The sequence below is a fragment of the Neofelis nebulosa genome, chromosome 2 (genome assembly GCF_028018385.1).
Source record: "Neofelis nebulosa isolate mNeoNeb1 chromosome 2, mNeoNeb1.pri, whole genome shotgun sequence".
Taxonomy (NCBI): Eukaryota; Metazoa; Chordata; class Mammalia; order Carnivora; family Felidae; genus Neofelis; species Neofelis nebulosa.
In genome coordinates this window covers 158,231,160-158,250,808 of record NC_080783.1, presented here as the reverse complement: position 1 = coordinate 158,250,808, position 19,649 = coordinate 158,231,160, and the positions used below count along the sequence as shown (strand labels likewise).

The window sequence follows — 19,649 nt, the reverse complement described above, 5'->3', positions numbered from 1 at the left end:
CCATCTTGGTGGTGTGATTTCTGAACACATCCCTGATGCCATTTTCCTTATACTTTTTACATCCATTTTGAGGGCTAATTGGTATCTTGACCACATCCTGTGCTTTCTAGAATTCATACCATCTTGAATATCTAGCATTCTCATTTCTGACATTCTACTGAGAGAATCCTATTTTTAGGTCAAGTTGCTTTTATTTCTTGGAAAATGTTGGTCTTCTCAAATCACTTAAGCCTCTTGAATTAAATTTTCTAGTCCATTTGTTAATTTACAAACATGCAAGTTATATACTTGTATAATCAAGTGTAAATTAGAGTTCTCCCAAGAAACAGAATCAATAAGAGGTAGGTATGTGTGTATGTGTTTGTGTGTATGTGTGTGTGAGCACACACGTGTGTATTTATTTATTTATTTATTTATTTATTTATTTATTCAAATGTTCATATATATATAAAAGAATTGCCTGGGGCCAGTTGGTTAAGTGTCCAACTTCGGCTCAGGTCATGATCTCACAATTTGTGAGTTCAAGCCCCGCATCGGGCTCTGTGCTGACAGCTTAGAGCCTGGAGCCTGCTTCGAATTCTGTGTCTCCCTCTCTCTCTGCTCCTCCCCTGCTTATGCTCTCTCTCTCTCTCCTTCAAAAATAAATAAAAACATTTTAAAAAATTAAAAGAATTGGCTTACATGATTGTGGAAACTGTCAAATCCCCAGATCTGCAGGTAGCAAACTGGAGACCCAGGAGAGCTAACAGTATAATTTTTGTCCAAAGGTTTATAGGCTTCAGACTCAAGAAGAGCTGATATTGAACCCAAAGTAAGGGAAAAAAAATTTCTGATCTTAAAGTAGTCAGGCAGGAAGAACGCCCTCATGTGAAGATCAGTCTTGTCTTGTCTTTTCTTTTCCTTTTTTTTTTCCTCTTCAGGCCTTCAACTGATTGGATGAGGCCGACCCAAATTAGGGAAGGCAATCTGCTTTACTCAGTCTCCTGATTCAAATGCTTATCTCTTCCAGAAAATCTCATAAACACATACAGAATAATGTTTGATCAAATGTCTAGGCAGTTTGTGTTCCATTCAAGCCAACACATAAATTTAACCATCACAGAGTATATACGTCTGAGTATCAGGTACTTATTTAACAGAATGTTTTACTATTATTAAAAAATAAAATAATGGAGAGTTAATTTTACTATGATTAGAGAAGCCTACTGAAAATAACAGCATACTTGTCATAATATTGTTGCATATGAGGAGTCAGATGCTTAAGAGGAACATTTCTTGTCATGGTTGGTAGTTGGCAGGGGTTGCCTTTATAATCCCAAACACTGGTGTGAAAAGTTCCTTGTATTAGTCAGAGAAAGTATTGCTAAGTACTATAACAATCAATCCCTAAATTTTAATAGCTTAATTTAAAAAAAGTTATTTCTCATTTACCTCACAGTCTGATAAAGGTCAGGAGGCTCTCCTAGGTACCTCTCTTCCAAGTTATAATATCCACTTATAGAACACTTCCATATGTTTAAATATAGATTTTAAAATCAAAATGTCTGTCACTTTACTTTGAAAAGGAAAGACATATAAAGTTAACTCCAAAAATTAAATATTTAATTGATTACTGGCCCCTATAAGTTAGAAGCTGCATAACCTTGGAAAAATCATTTTTCTCCATTAATGATCTTCTGTGGAACCTAGTGGGAAAAGACTATAAGTTGAAATAGCAAGTTAAACTTTCAATAGGCTTTGTTATGAGGGAGTCTTCCTTAACAGAGAGCATTGGAAATGTGGACTTTTTAGGCTGATATAGCAGAGGTAACTTACAGATTGAGTTTTAAATTCAAGTACCAATTGTCCTCATCAAGCTGACTAGCCCAGGAAAACCAGTTAATTGCTCTGGGCCTTCATTTCAAAATTTGAAACTTAAGATGTTGGCTACACTGATTTTTCTGATATTGTTTCCAAATCAAAATTGCAGTTATTCCAATTGGAAATCACCTCTTTGGCTTTGGTTTAAAGATAAGTTCTACTTGGAGGTGAGGGAAGGAAGTGAAGAGATATGAAGTGCCTCCTGTGTCCTCGTGAAACAACCCCACCTGAGATGTAAACAGGTGCGATTCAAAACTGGAAGTCCACCAAGCATCAACCTCGGTTCAAAGAGAGCTTTTTGTGAATGACGTTAAGTTCACAGGTCACATTTACACGGTGCTAGAGCTGCTTGTTAGTCGTAATGTGCCAGAGACTTCACTGGCTTCACAGGGGAGCACAGAAGACCCAAACCAGGCATTCTGTCCCCTAGTTTGATTTCAATTCTAGATTAGACATCATCATTTTAATCTTTATTTGCTGTTTCAATTTGTTAGCATATGAGTTCCACACAGAATGCAGACTTGCTCAAATGAATTCCCAAGAACTTGTAACAGGAGCATGTAGAACCATCCTGGACAGACCCCTGCTCTGCCATACACAAGCATATTGTTCTCAGGGAGTCATAGAGACGCTGCCTCTGAGTCTCCTCCCGCTCCCCACCACTGCCACTTTGATACAACCCCAAGAGAAGCCACCCATCTTGACAGGTTTCCTTTCCTATGGAGGAAGAGGTATAATTAAATTGTGTCCCAGCAGCGAAGGTTCCTTAATGATGATGAGCCAAAACTAATTGTATTGATTTGTTTATTACTGGCTTAGGAGGCCCATCAAACAAATGGACTGAGACTATTTCCATATTCTTATCTGTTGGGTAAATGAGAAACAAATGACCTCTCCATATGTCTGCATCCTGAAGTCACTGTCCTCTAAGGCTGACTGCTCTGTGGTTGTGGGTGGGAGCCTTGTCCAATGCTGAGGCCATTCTGCTGTTTGCTGTGAGGAAACTGAAAAGTTTGGTATTTGTTCTTTTATTTTTAATTTATTTAGGGGGATTCAGTTTGAATGATTATAATTTGGAACCTTGCCTAAGGTGCCAGATGGTCTGTTTCCTTCAGGGGACCTAGTCATGAGTATTAATAACCCTAATTCAGGATTTCTGAGGAAGGGGGAGCTACAGTATCTGCAATGACAGGAAATGAAGAGTCACTGACACCACATGAGTTCAGAGAAAGAGACTCCAGTTCCTGGCCATGAGTGACATGTAACTGTGGGCAACTGTCAGGGAGCCAGGGGAAGAAAGTCTGTTGTACCTGTGCCTGTTGGATCTTCTTGGTCATTGGTAGTGGAGCCCACTGCCAGTCTGTTGTAAGAGAAATGTAGAGGATTAGAGGAGGGTTCTTTCTGAAAAGATCTATGGTAAAGTCCAGGGCTGGAAATTGGGCTCATGTGGAAGAAAATCAAAGACAGGGTATTACTTAGTTTCAACAACATGAAGCCTAACCACGGATGGACAGTTGATGTGACTATTCACTTTCACTGAGGTGAAGGAGCAAAACTAAGCCTGGTCCTTTCAAAAGATTTAGGAGGATATAGAATAGACGTAACCAAAGAGGTAAAAGATCTGTACGCTGAGAACTATAGAAAGCTTATGAAAGAAATTGAAGAAGACACAAAGACATTCCGTGCTCATGCATTGGAAGAACAAATATTGTAAAAGATCAATACTACTCAAAGCAATCTACACATTCAGTGCAATTCCAATCAAAATAGCACCAGCATTCTTCTAAGAGCTGGAACAAACATTCCTAAAATTTCTATGGAACAACAAAAGACCCTGAATAGCCAAAGCAATGTTGAAAAAGAAAACCAAAGCTGAGTTGGAGACATCACAATCCCAGACTTTGGCCTCTACTACAAAGCTATAATCATCAAGACAGTATGGTAGTGGCACAAAAACAGACACATAGACCAATGAAATAGAATAGAGAACCCAGAATTGGACCCACAAATGTATAGCCAACTAATCTTTGACAAAGCAGGAAAGAGTATCCAATGGAAAAAAGACTTTTTTTTTTTTTAAAAGAGCCTTTTTAGCAAATGGGGCTGGGAGAATTGGACAGCAACATGCAGAAGAATGAAACTGGACCAATTTCTTACACCGTACACAAAAGTAAATTCAAAATGGATGAAAGACCTAAATGTGAGACAGGAAACCATCAAAATTCTAGAGGGGAAAACGGGCAACAACCTCTTTGACCTCAGCCACAGCAACTTCTTACTTGACATGTCTCCAAAGGCAAGGGAAATGAAAGCAAAAATGAACTATTGGGACCTTATCAAGACAAAAAGCTTCTGCACAGCAAAGGAAACAATTAACAAAACTAAAAGGCAGCCAACAGAATGGGAGAATGTCATTTGCAAATGTCATATCAGATAAAGGGTTAGTATCAAAAATCTATAAATAACTTACCAAACTCAACACCCAAAAAACAAATAATCCAGTGAAGAAATGGGCAGAGACATAAATAGACACTTTTCCAAAGAAGATATCCAGATGGCTAACAGACACATGAAAAAATGTTTAACATCGCTCATCATCAAGGAAATACAAATCAAAACCACATTCAGATACCACCTCACACCAGTCAGAGTGGCTAAAATTAACAACTCAGGAAACAACAGATGTTGGCAAGGATGTGGAGAAAGGGGAACCCTTTTGCACTGTTGGTGGGAATGCAAACTGGTGCAGTCACTCTGGAAAAGTGTGGAGGTTCCTCAAAAAATTAAAAATAGAATTGCCCTACAACCCAGCAATTGCACTACTAGGAATTTATCCAAAGGATACAGGAGTGCTGATTTATAGGGGCACGTGTACCCCAATGTTTATAGTAGCACCATCAACAATAGCCAAATTATGGAAAGTGCCTAAATGTCCATCAACTGATGAATGGATAAAGAAGATGTGGTTCATATATACAATGGAATACTACTCATCAATGAAAAAGAATGAAATCTTGCCATTTGCAACAATGTGGATGGAACTGGAGGGTATTATGCTAAGTGAAATAAGCCAGTCAGAAAAAGATATCATATGTTTTCACTCATATGTAGAATTTGAGAAACTTAACAGAAGACCATAGGGGAAGGGAAGGGAAAAAAAGTCACAAATACAGAGGGAGGCAAACCATAAGAGACTCTTAAGTACAGAGAACAAACTGTGGGTTGATGGGGTGAGGGCTTGGGGGACAGGGAAAATGGAACATGGGCATTGAGGGGGGCATTTGTTGGGATGAGCACTGGGTGTTGTATGTAAGTGATGAATCATGGGAATCTACTCCTGAAGCCAAGACTACACTGTATACACTATATGTTAGCTAACATGACCATAAATTATTAAAAAAATAAAACACACACACACACACACGCACACACACACACACAGATTTTGGAGGATACAGAAAGAAAACCAGTATCTCTTGAGTTCATGTTCTGCTTCAGTTACTCTAAGTGTCTTACATGTATTGTCTCTTTAATTTTCTCACCTACCCTGGCAGGTAGCTATCCATGTCCCATTTTAGAGAGGAGGCAGCTATGGCTCAGATGGTTTATGTAACTTGCCTAAAGGTGCCCAACTAGTGTTGGTAGATTCCAACCCAAGGGTGTCCACATCAAAGCTATATATTAGGAGGTAAATACACATCTATTTTTCCCCTTTATGTTTCCAATACAGGATAGGGGAGTTCCATTCAGCACCCCTGCATTTGCAATATTGAAGAGAATGGCACTTCCCTTCTTTGTCTCAATACCCTCACTTTCCCCAAGGGAGGGCCTCATCTAAAAAAGGAGAATATGGAGAACCTGCGTGTTTTTTACCATATTGACCAAGGGCAGGACCACAACACAAACCCACCCAAGCCACCCCTATGGCTGAGCTCTCTCATGCCCTGTACATCAGTCTCTTCTGCTCTGAGGGCCTTGGCCTGTGACTCCACCCAAAAAGCAGGCTACACAGGAGCTACTTCTAACAGCCCAGTCAAGAATCTGCCCTCTCAGTCTCTGCATTTCTGTTTGCACCTGGTGCCCATCAGAGGCATGTGACTGCAACAAGGTGGCAGGAGGTCCTTCCACATTACCCATTGACTTATCATCAGTAAAGCTGACGCTCTATTGTGGTCATCAGTTGGCTGGTTCTTTCTGTCCTCAATTGTTTAGAACCTTAGGAGAAGAAGAGTGAGTGGCTAGGTTTTTGCTTTCATTTTTTTCCTACCACCAGTCTGTATTACTGACAAGACACATGGAAGAACTTTCTGAATGTGAAGTCATTAAGATGACCCGATAGCTTATAGTGAGTGTCTGGGAATGTTTAAAGGAAGTCTTGACCCACAGGAAAAAGAGGTTTTCACACTTCTCTCTTGGCCTTGCTTGAAGTCTTGTTTGGAGTTTGAAATTGATCTGACAAATTTGCATTACTTTTTTTTTTAATTTTTTTTAACGTTTATTTATTTTTGAGACAGAGAGAGCATGAACGGGGGAGGGTCAGAAAGAGAGGGAGACACAGAATCTGAAACAGGCTCCAGGCTCTGAGCTGTCAGCACAGAGCCCGACGCGGGGCTCGAACTCACGGACCGTGAGATCATGACCTGAGCCGAAGCCGGCCGCCCAACCGACTGAGCCACCCAGGTGCCCCCTGCATTACTTTTTTTAAATTCAGTTTTATTTTTTAGAAATCCAACTTCTAAAAATACTTCACATTTATCCTTCATTTACAGATGTAAACTACTTTACCATTCGTGTAGACTGAATAGGGTCAAGAGCTTTTGATAAACCTAGCCTCATCCAATTATCAAGACAGCAAAGAAAAACTAACGAAGACATTAAATAAAGTCTCCTCTCTGTAGAGGAGGAAACTTATTGAAGTGACGTGTCAAGGTCACTTGGCTGGTAAATGGCCAGAATGAGACTCTGACTGCTTTTCTGCGTTCTGATACGTTAACCAGATGGCCTTAAAAATAACAACACTGCACAACAGAAGATGTAAGAAAAGCAGTTGATAAATTTGATTACATAAAAATACAAATCTTTTATATAGCAATATTAACTAATTAAACAACATGAGAAGATAAATAACAAGTGGAGGAGTGATTTGCTTCATTTAAGCAAAGGTTGTTTTCTTTAATATACAACAAATTCTTTCATATCAATAAGAAAAATATAAACAACCAAAAAATAGGCAAAGAAGAAGATAAATAATTGGTCAATGACCAATGGGAATTGAAGTGACAATTAAAGAAATACCACTGAGATAGTCATTTTATCACTAACTGATGATAACTTAAAAGTTTGATGATATGAAACATTGGTGAGGATATGGGAGGAAAGTCTTGGTGGGAGTTTAATTTCAAACAGCTTTTCTGGAGGGCAGTATTTATTTAACCTTTTAGTAATGCTCATAATATCTGGTAAAATGTGAAAGTAGAATCCCATCACCAGAAATAAAGTATTCATAGAGCCCAGAGGATGTGTTTGATCTGCCCATTAGGTCACTTATCAGACTATAGGGTCCAACTTAGAAGAAGATCAGGAAATCTCTGCTCTGATCTCCTTTTCTACCACCTGTTTTTTTCACCTCCTCTTTCCATGGTTCTTTCCTTCCCCATCTGGTCTTTTTATCTTTCTAGTCTTCCCCCAGATTTGCAGCTTCTGGGATCTTAACTCTATCAGATCCTACCCTAGTGGGGCCCTGTTGTGTCCTGGGTGTTAGCCAAGGGCAAGGGGCCTTATGGACTTCAGAGTGAAAAAAATATAAGATAATATAACATCTCCCTTGCTTATTTTGACCATCACTTATAGTGCAACTCAAATGCACTACCCTGATAGAAACCCCTTTGGTGAAGAAGAGAAAATAAAGAAGGAATAGGACATTCTATTTCACTGTAATATAAATACACCCAGAAATTACACTTGGCAGAATTTATTCTGTAGACATACTTGCAAGAGTGCATGAAGATACATCTGAAGAGATAATTAATCTGAGGCAACATTATTTATAATTGCAGAACATAAAATATAAATAGCTGTCGTTAGATTACTGGCAAAATAAACCATGGTGCATCTCTAGTATGGACTACTAGGCAGCCCTTAACAATAGAGTGGATCTTCCATTATACTTTCTGAAAGTCTTTTAGAATATAAAGTAGTCTGTATCCTCCAGTGTGAAGATTTTATTTTTTAAAGACTGGCCAACCTAAATGTACATGCTTGTAGAATTACAAATGAAATTATTAGACATTGACTTATACTTATTAATCTAGTTACACATTCACATTTAAGATCATATACCATATAACGTATATGGAAGTATTTCCACTTTCTGCATTTCTTGAATCAGTATTATTTAAATGTTTCGCATGCATCTTTAACAAACGGGAGCTCTTTTCTGAATCATCTAACACATATTTTTCGGTGTACATTTGACTTATTTCCATCTGTTACTTGAGAAGCAGCATTTGTTGGCCCACAGATGATGTTCCACTAGAAATTTTATCCCAAACCACGAGTCCCAGCTATATAACATGAGGAAAATTGTCCTCCTATCACTCATCCTGTAGGGGTATATGTAGAATTTCACAACACAACTACTTACTCTGTTACTTATTAAATGATCTTTGGAAGTCCTGTTTCCAATCTCAGGCTTGAAATTTTGAGTTCTTACCCCCAGGAGTAAAGACTAATCTGTGATAAATTTCTTTGCCCTCTTTAAATCAATTCCAGCAGACAAACTTAATAAGCATCTGGAAGGACTATTGAGTGAGTTTGTTTCCGGCTAATGCCACTTTTCCAAACAACAATCTTTTGTTCAAAATTAAGCAATGAGGAAAGCCTCCCATAATTTGAGAGATTTTGCAAGAACCCAATGATAATTATCCTTTTTCTTCTGAAGGATAATTTGGGGAAAGTAACTTCACCTTTTACTTAAGCATTTATGGAATGTAAAAAGATGTGGAAAAAATATCCAAGATACATTTTGAAGTGAAAGAACAGTTTGCAGAATCATGTTTACCGTGAATCCATTGTACAAAAGGAAAGGCAATACCAGTAAACATTATTTATGATCATATATGACCACATATTCATGAACATTTTCTGTAATAATGCATAGCGAAAACTCTAAGGATGGTGGGGGAAGACCGCATATTAACTAATACACTACTTAACATTAACAATAATGTATTAAATGGGTATTCATTTAAAATATGCTCCTTTCTTTTTCCTCTCTCCCCTCTGTCTCCACCTACAAGCTGTTTCTTATTTGGAGTTTTGCTTGCTATTACCTTGAGCCCAAATAAACCACTGACCTCCTGGTGGAAAAGACCAGACCCTGTTCAATGGTCCCAGCCTGTTTCCCATCTATTCTCCACTGTAGATGCTCACCAAAGCCCTGCTTATGCTCCATGTGTGATTTGTAAATCCCCAAACGCATACATGATGCTCTGCATGGCAAAGGATTCAAAAGACAAGGTCCTTATCCCAGGAGATTAGACACCAAGTCACACAAAAGCCATTTTGAGTCTTTTCTTGTGCTGAAACAGCAGGAAAGGAGGGCAGTTTGGGGAAAATTGACTGGAGGAAGCAAATTTTCTGAGATGAGTAAAGGAAATTAAAAGAACAAAACATGCTTGATGAACAAGCTAAATGCAGTTTTTTCAAATTAATGAAACCAAAGATAGAGAAGCAGGATATCAAGACAGCCTAAACAAATAAGCCTTAAAAAGAAGAAAGAGGAACAAAGTTACAGAAGCTTTGACATAAGAACAAAGAAGAAAGGGAATCCGTGTTTAATAAGCGCACTACATGAAATGGGAGCCTTATTGCCTCAGTTCCGTGTGAGAATCCCTGGCTAAGAGTGCCTAAACAACACAAGTTTCTTTTTCTCGTGTAACAAGCAGTCTGAATACTGGCAGTCACTGGAATTGATCCAGCCAATCGATGAAATCAGCATCTCCATGATACTTGGCTTCCTTGACATTCTCACAATCAGAGCTGGGTGTGGCGGGGTCAAGCACCACATCCTCCCCACAAGCCACTTCCGAGCCTGGAGCCAAAGGGGGACACAAGGCCCTGTTTCTCCACCTGTGACTCAATTATTAGGGAAAGATAGCTTGCTCAGAACCCCCCGCAGTCTCCCCTCACATCTCGTTGGCCATAGCCGTGTCACGTGGTCACCCTATTCCAGGGACTGCATCCACATTTTTGAGATCACGGGTCCTCTTCCTGATGCCTAAGGAAAAACCAGAGCCCCATTAGCAAATAACAAAAGGTAATGGTCTTCAGGGAAATGACCAACAAGGTGTGCCACATTCTTTGATCCTCTCAAAATAAGTTTTTGGGGTATTTTTTAAAAATTTTATTTATTTTTGAGAGAGACAGAGAGTGAGAGGGGGAGGGGCAGAGAGAGAGGGAGACACAGAATCCGAAGCAGGATCCAGGCTCTGAGCTGTCAGCACACAGCCGAGTGCGGGGCTCAAACTCACGAACTGTGAGATTATGACCCGAGCAGAAGTTGGACGCTTAAACAAACTGAGCCACTTAGGCACCCCATTTTTTGAGGTATTATTATTGCCATTTGTATTAGTTTGCTAAGACTGCCATAACAAATTACCACAAAGTAGGTAGCTCATGCAACAGCAATGTATTGCCTCCCAGTTCTGGAGGCCAGCAGTCAGCAGTCAGAAACCCAGGTGTTGAGGGTTAGCTCCTTCTGAGGGCTGTGGGCCTCTCTCCTTGGCTTATAGGTGGCTGTCTTCACATCATCCTCCGTCTATGGGTGTCTCTGTGTCCAAATTTCCCCTTTTTATAAGGATACCAGTTACGTCGTATCAGGGCCCACCCTAATGACCTCATTTAAATTTGATTACCCCTGTAAAGACTCTGTCTCTAAGTAAGGTCACACTCTGAGGTATTAGAAGTTAGGATTTCAATATATGAATTTTAGGAGGGCACAATTTAGCCCATAACATCATTGTGCAGAAAAAACTGACGATTGTAGTGATTAGATAACTTTTCTAAAACCACCAAATCTCCAAGTCTAGGTCTGTTTTATGACAGACTTGTGTTCTTCCCACCATAACACAAGACAACAAAAGCTAATGTGTGAAAAATAGGGTGAGTAAACAATATCATAATATTTCTAATATGTGTGACTGCATGTATAGGGATATGTGAAAAAATACACATGCAGCTAAAACATTTGAATCGGTATCTCAGTGTAGATATAGTTTAAATTATAACTGTAGATCAGATAACATGTAAGAGAACATAAAAGTTAAATGTGCCTTAAGCTCTGTACACAAAAATAAGTAAAGTCAGTGAAAGAATTCAAGGAAGTGGGGCAGAAAGAATAACTAGCCCACCAAACACTATCACAAAGCAGGATTATTCAAGGGCAAAGCCATTCAGTGATGCTTTAATTACATCTGTAAAGACCCTTATTTCATATAAGGTCACAATCTGAGGTTCCAGGTGGGCATATTTTAGGAGGCCACAATTCAACCCACTACAGTGTTGAATCAATATCTCAAGTAATAAATGAATGAATACTCGACGTGGCTTCAGTATTTAGCATGAACAGTTATGCATTCATAGCTACATGAAAGTAACCTATCTTTAAAAGTACACAGAAATGTAAATGCAATAGGTCATAAAATAAAGATCCTAATCTTATCAAGAAAAAAAGAAAGAAATGTAAATGCAGGTAAAACATTCACAAAACATGGAAAACACAATAATGGATGCTCAGAGAACATTTAGAGGGTATTTTGGCCCTTCACTGTTTGGAGCCTTAGGTTTGAAAGAACCTAATGTAATTTATGGTCCAGTGGCATAACAGATTATATTACAATGAGATTTTACTATTTCTGGAGTTATGTTATTTGCTATTTGAACTTCACTAAAGTATAAAGTGATACTATCTATTAGTTTGATACTAATTAATACTCTCCAGTTATTTCAAAAAGACTTAGACTGTAGAGAGATGTTCTGATGTGTGAAGCATTTTAGTAGGAGCATACCCACTGCCATTTTTTTTCCCAGCTTATTTAATGATGGCCCTCTTCAAGAACAGAGGGCTTTGAAGCCTCTAGTCCTTCTCTCCCATGTTGTAATTAAGCATATGAAACAACATGGCCAGTGAGGAAGTGAGTATCTTTACAGCAATGTCGTACTCAACAGAAAACAATTCTCTATTCTGAAATGTGGCTAAATATTTTCCAGTACCTAGTAGAAGTGTTATTTTCAGTGGTGATGTGCTAATTAGCATATTTAGGCAAGAAACGGGCAGCCAAAACTTCCTTGAAAAACTTGGGGTGATATGTCAGATAACATTTAGACATGTAATCACACCAGAGTTTGTCCTACATCATCAATTACTGACAGCACAGGGAGTGGTTGTTCTTATTAACAGATCCACGGAAAACCTAGACTGGGCCACAAATGGGCAAGACTCAGCCTAATTTGAGAATCTTATTTCCAAAAAGGCAAGGACTTCAATACATTTAAATGTAGAGTCATCTCTACATCCTTGGAGAAGCAAGCTAATCCCTCTGGCTATGCATTGCTTGGGATACAGTACTGCACATTAAAACCACTGAAAAGAGAGCTCAGAATGGTGGAGGGCCTTAGGCTTCACTACCATGAATCTTCCACCTTTGCTAATCTTAACAATCAGAAATAATTTGAAAGTAGACATGTGGAACAGCCAGTGCAGGGGAGGAAGCAGAGCCACTTAATTTCAGTGCCAGGCACGGTGTTGATTTGACCGTTTGTACTTGTCAATAGCTGCTGAGGCCAACCTCCTTATTTAACGGCAGACGAGAAAATGAAATATGTTCAGCTCCTACCTTGAGACATAATCATTATTTAATAATGCGCTGTATATGAAACATGGGTTTTATTTGACACATCATATGCTAATAAACTCCAGAGGGTTGCTGAGCCCTTGGAAATGGAGCATGTGAAATCAGGATGGTCTTCTGCTTACATTAGGTAGAACCCTGCACAGTGTTGAATCTGGGGACTCTTGCTAATCTTTTATTAGCTGATGTACACCCCTAGGGGAGAGGTCAGCTACTTCTACCACTGAAATATGACAGAAGTTCAACAGTAGTAGAGTACTACTGCACTCACATGGAATAAAGAATGAAGACTCTTGTGGCAGTAAGAAAGGAGTCTGGACCCATCCCAGGCAAAATTGAGAAGATCCCTTACACCAAATCGTCATCTTTCTTTAAATGGTCCCTTTCTTTCTTTCAGTGACACATGTACACAGATTTTCCTTGCTCAGGGGCTTTCCTTGACTCTGTGCATCTTTCCAGGGCTGAGGTTACCAAAACAGCAAAACCCTCCCTAAATTATGTCACATGCCCCAGACCTTCCCAACGCATTCTTTAAAAAAACATTATCAAGCAACTATTGTGTTTGACTCTATATTGGGGGACATATGTAGGATAATACTAATATGCTTTTCTTTCCTGAACATTTATAGTTCAAGGAAGACTTCAGTGTCTTATTCCAAAAGAGAGACCAATAATGGGGATTTTAGGTCCAAGGCAGATGGCTTAGCTAGTGAAAAGAGGAGGCTGCAGACAATCTGGCTAAGGAGGCTTGGATTAGGGGACAGCAGTCATATCATGTCATAAAGGCAATTAGCTGTCATCCCTCTGGGGAAAGCAGATCCTGGAGAAATGACTAGATGTCAGGAGAAGTAGATATATATGAATGTTGGTATAGTAGAGTAGAGCCTTGGAGCATGCATAGAAGAGAACAGAAATTAATATCTAAGGTGAATGTTCCTTTGGAAATAATGAAAAATGACATGCTGTTGGGCCCTGGCAGGATTTTTCAGGAAGACACAAGCAGGATTAAGCAAATGTCTTTGCTATTCATTATTTGACAAACAAAACGATGCCTGAAATTCTGGGCAGTCCAGTGCTGTGTCTCTCAAGGGCAGCTTCTGGGTTTGATCCTGTCAGTCCCAAGTAAAGAGGAGGTAAGCCTGGAGGGAGAGGTGGCTGGAGGAGAGAATATGGGTTAGTCAAACCATGGCACAGCTCAGGAAATAACTTGGTGGGAAATATTCATTCATTCCAATTCTTTTCATTTTTTAAACAGCTTTATCAAAATGTAATTCACATGGCATATAATTTGCTCACTTAAGTGCACAATTCAATGGCTTTAGTATGTTAGGAGTTGTACAGTCATCACTGTAATTAATTTTAGTACATTTTCATCATACCAAAATGAAACTCCATTCCACTTAGCTGTTACCCCTCAGTCCCCTAGCCCCCACTAGCCCTGAGAAACCACTAATATGCTTTCTGTCTTTATGGATTTACTTTTTTGTGTATTCCATATAAATGGAATCATACAGGGACACCTGGGTGGCTCAGCTGGTTAAGCATCTGACTCTTGATCTTGGCTCAGGTCATGATCTCATGGTTCGTGAGTTTGAGCCCTGCATCGGGCTATGCACTATCAGTGCAGAGCCTGCTTGGGATTCTGTCCCTCTCTCTCTGTCCCTCCCCTGCTCTCTCACTCTCTCTCTCTCTCTCTCAGAATAAATCAATAAACTTAGAAAAATTTTTAAAGAATGGAATCATACAATTTGTGGTTCTTTGTGATTGGCTTCTTTCACTTGGCATAATGTTTTCAAGCATCATCTGTGTTATACCAAGTATTAGCACTTCATTCCTTTTTGTGGCTGAATAATATTCCATGATGTGGATATATCACATTTTACTTATCCATTCATCCATCAATAAACATTTGGATTGTTTCCACTTTTTGACTTACGAATAATGCTGCTGTGAACATTCATATACAAATTTTTGTGTTGACGTATTAAGTTTTCATTTCTCTTGGGTACAGACCTAACAGTGGAATTTCTGGGTCATATGTGAATGGTATGTTTAAACTTTTGAGGAAACATTAGGACCATTTATCAAAGAAGCTGCAACAGTTTTACTTTCCAGCCATCAGTATGTGAAGGTTCCAGTTTCTCCACATCCTTACCAGTTCTTTCTATTATCTGTCACTTTTAGTGTAGCCATTCCTGTGGGTATGAAGTAGTATCTCATTGTGGTTTTGATTTGGATTTTCCTCATGGCTAATAATATTGAGCATCTTCTCATGTGCCTTTCACTTCTTTATCTTGACTAGCTAACTTGCCTTAAGTAGATTTGGCCTAGCACAATGCAGTCATGATGGCAGAATGGTTTCAACACTCTAATGTCTGTGAATAAAATGGCCCATAGACTGTCTACAGAAAGACTTAGAAAGGCTGCATCATGCTTGAAGTTGATCACCTGGGTCCTAGCATTGCTGAAGCATGACATCTAGATGTCTCAGCAATGTACTGCTGAGAAAGGCATCCAGAAGAGGCTCTAGAAAGGAGAGTGAGGGAGGGAGGAGGGCTTCATAGCAGGCATCAGCTGGCAGCTAAGCCAGAACTCACATTTCTAGGTGAACACCAGGTAGCATATATCCCCTGGTCTCCTTTCTCCTCGTTTTATACTCTGAAATTTTACAGATTTTGGAACACAGTGCCATTTTTACATTAATGATAAGTTGACACCATTTTCAGATGGTGTCTGAGACATCTCATTTAAGAACGAGTAGGAAAGTTTTTTGGTCATATAAAAAATGTACTGAAATTGGCAGGACAAGCCAGATGGTGAGTGTGGAGTGTCAACTTACTAAGAATTTAAGAGCTTGTCATTTTTAAGCTCATTAAGAAATGGGAACGGGGTTATTTATTCTGGAAAGACCAACAGAGTTATTCTTCACTTGTTGCTATAGTATGAAATTATTTGAATGCTGGTGGTCTAAAAAAATATCTTTTATCACTGAATGCAGCCTAAGGCGGGGGGTGGGGGGCGGAAACAGCAAACAAATGAGTGAACACAAAATTGAAGATGAAGAAAAGATGAGAATAATTCCTAGCCAATATGCATTCAAAAAATAGTTCAGAAAATACTGCAGGAATTCAGAGAACTGGCTTGGGTCAAATTGACTTTTATATTAAGAATAGATGGAAATTCAAGGGGCACCTGGGTGGCTCAGTCAGTTGGGTGGCCAACTTTGGCTCAGGTCATGATCTCACAGTTCAAGAGTTCAAGCCTTGCATCAGGCTCTGTGCTGACAGCTCAGAGCCTGGAACCTGCTTGGATTCTGTGTCTGCCTCTCTCTCTGTCCCTGCCTGCTCATGCTCTGTCTCTCTCTTGCTCTCAAAAAAATAAATAAACATTAAAAAAATTTTTTAAAGAATCGATGGAAATTTATAATATTGGGATTGTTTGGGATGATACTACAGGAATATCTTGGCTGGAATCATGAAAAAATGAGGATCCATTATTAATCTGACACTTTAAAATGTAAGAGCTGTTCTTGAGATACTGGAACTACATCAAAGGGAACAAATAAACTGATTTGTAAATTGTACCGATGAGATTTGAGTTAAGGGAATGTATTAGTTTCCCATTGCTGGTGTAACAAATCACCACAGACTTAGTGGCTTAAAACAACACAAATTTATTTTCTTGCAGTTCTGGAGGTACAAGTCAACTCCTAACTCTCTTGTCTCCTTTTTCTTTTTTATAAAGATCCTTGTAATTACATTGGGACTAAATAATCCAGGATAATCTCTCCAACTCAAGATCCTTAATTTAATTACAATTGCAAAGTCCCTTTTGCCATGTAGGGTAACATATTCACAGGTTTCAGGGCTTAGGATGTAGACATCTGTAAGACCAATATTCTACCTATCACAAGGAAGGAAGGATTTTCCCAACCTTTTGAATATCTGCCTGAATGTGGTGGAGAGTGTATTTCTTTTGTGAGGGCCAAGCCTGACTCTCCAGAGCACAGTTAAAACATGGTGGGCAGTCCTGATATGTCATCTGCTGCTAATGGAATCATAGGATTGGATGGCATAGATTTAACCCATGGCAAGTGAGGAGCTCTGGACAGGAACTTTAGAATGGGTGGTCTTAGTGAATTCAATTTACCTACATTTGGAGATATGATTTTGAGCTAAAAATAGTCTGTGTAGGCATGGGCTTTGATTCCTACCCTTCATCAAAAATACCTTGAGGACCTTGTGCAAGGTAATATGCTGGGTGCTGGGGAAGGTAATGCAAATGAGACACAGACCCTGCAGGTTAGCAGCCTGCTGCAGAGCACATATAATCTCAAGATATGTCATGATAAGAACAGTAGAGTGAGCCATGGGACCGGAAAGAGGGGCACTAAAGAAAGGATGGTCCAAGAATTGGGAGCAGAAAGTGTGAAGAAGTACAGAGAAACTAGGGGATCCAACAATAATAATACCAAATAGTTGTGTGGCCTTTACTATATGTCTTTCGCTGGTCTACAGCCTCTGTATATATGAACTCAATCCTCAGAACTCAACTCTGGTAAGTTGACTTCCCAGGTGTAGTTTCTCAAACACATCTCCACTTCCCATACCTATTGCTACCACTCTAGTTCAGGACATAAGGTCTTTCTCCTAACTAATGTCTTTGCCCTCTTTCTTATCCTACACACAGTGATCCATTTATAAAATAAATCTAACCCTGCAACTTCAACCCCTTCAAATCCTGCCCAGAATAAAACATGAATTCCTTAACTCTCCATTCTAAACCCTGGAGAGTCTGAACTTGATCCTCCTCATTGACGTCACCTCCACCCTCTCTTTCCCTATTCCCTCTTACCATTGGCAATCCAGAAAGAGTGGATTCTGTCCACTGCAGGCAGCTGTGCTCTTTCACACCATGGACCTGCCCTCCATACCTCTTTCCCCCACGTAAACCCTGCTGTTGTTCAAGTCTCACCTTCAATGCCTGCTCCCCCTCAGGACTTCTTTGTCAGTCCATCCATCCTCACCTGTGTATGGTGCCCCTTTCCTTGTCTCCCATGTGCCCTGAACACAGCTCTGGCATTTATGCCTCTGCTCTCCCCAGTAGACTTGAAGTTTCTTTAGAGCAAGAACATAGAATTTGCATCTTCCCCTCTTCAGCCCTTGGCCAGTACTTGGCACATAAATGCCATTTGGCCTATGTTTGTTAAATTCCGCTAAACTGAGCAGAAACCCATATCCCCTTACTGTGACTGTGCCTTTTTGGCATTCAGAGAGTGGCGGTACTATCGTGGGTGATTTGAGGACACTTAAAAATGGAAAGGGCTCCACATCGAAGGCCTCTTGAATGTAGTGAAAATGAATATCAAAATCAATATGCCGTTCAGTTTAGGAATATGAATAAATGATTTCAATTGAATTGAATTTTCCTCTCAACATTAAGTGGTGGAACAAAATGAATTATTAGATAACATATTTGAAGTAATAGCTCTCTCCTGACTTCCACAATTTGTTTTTACTTCTCTTACAGACCTGTATACTCTGTGTCATGGCGATCCAAGAACTGTTTATCTCCCTTAACCTCCTAAAGGGCAGAGACCGCGTCTTAGGCTCCAAATTTGGAATTATTTCCTGGCCTTAGCCTCTTCTTTCCTCTGTGCTGACATAACATTGTTTCTTTTTCTTCAAATCATTGTTTTTACACGGAAAACCTCACACTTGTATGTTGTTATGATTTTTGTAGGGGAGGAGTTTAATAATATGGAAAATGGAATTAAAATTGTGAAAGATTGCCTCCATTCCTCCTCCAAATCCACACTGCCTTCCCTAGGTAAACTCTAGTAAGAGTCTAGTGCTTTACCTGTGGACATGCATACACATGCACACACCCTGGCTTACGTAGTGTTTGTTCTTTCTGCTGCTGCTGCTGCTTCTTAGATGGAATTATGCTGTCAGCATTAATCTGCCATTTGGGTTGTTTTTTAAGTGGTATCTAACAATATGTTGTAGATATATCTATATACAGATACACACATACATACACATCTAAATGTGCATATACAGGTATGTACATATATACACTTTCTTCTTTCATTGTTTGCTCTAATGGATTTATGGTTTTTCCTTTTTGTTTTTGTTTTTTGCTTAAACTATTTGAGTTGGGTGTCAATAACTGGCAATTGAAAAAAAATCCTATTTTTTTTCCTTTTGTTACTGAATATATGTGACTTTCGGATAAATGCAAGATTTTTATTAGGAGAGATTCCTAGATGTTTGGTCAGGGAGTATGTGCATTTTATATTTTGACAGCTACACACTGACAGATTGCTTCCAAAAGGGCTGTGACTGGATAGTATCTGAGCTTACTCTTTTCACCACATTTTCAAAAATACTATCACTGTTTTTTACATTCACAAATGGGCAAAAGATGACATATTCTTACTTTAATTTTTATTCTCATACTAGTGAGACTGATGAATTTTGCATAAGTTTCCTAGCCACATGTATTTCTTTTCTTGTGAATGATCCTTTGTTCAGGTTTCTATTGGCTTATTTGTCTTTATAATTTTTTTGAAAGAACTCTGTATAAAATGAATAATAAACAATTACTGTATGTTATGCATGTTATAGGTATCTTCTCCTAGTTATCTTCTCATTTTGCTTATCATAGCCTTTCAATATAGAAGTTTAAAAATATATATATAATAAAATTAGTTTTTTCTTTGTTTTTTTCTAAGTCCTTTTATCGCTTTTTTAAAAGTTTGATATCTGCTGAGACAGATCCCAGTTAATTATTATTCAATTTCAAAGATCTATTTGAGATTCTTGAACATTTTCTTGTTCTGTATAAACTAATGTATCGCTTTTTCTATATCCTTCA

At 39.0% G+C, this 19,649-nt stretch overlaps 1 protein-coding gene across 5 annotated transcripts in view; it reads left to right on the top strand.

Moving 5' to 3' along the window:
* ST6GALNAC3 (ST6 N-acetylgalactosaminide alpha-2,6-sialyltransferase 3) overlaps positions 1–19,649 on the top strand; it is a 535,826-nt gene that overhangs the window by 403,598 nt on the left and 112,579 nt on the right. Inside the window, exon 4 of one of the 5 annotated variants that reach the window (XM_058716934.1) lies at positions 18,300–19,301. The exons of the other annotated variants lie outside the window; for them this stretch is intronic. Coding sequence (XP_058572917.1) covers positions 18,300–18,357 — 58 coding nt within the window. The 3' untranslated portion in view covers positions 18,358–19,301. Of the gene's footprint in view, positions 1–18,299; positions 19,302–19,649 lie in introns of those variants that run through there. 5 annotated transcript variants of the gene reach the window in all.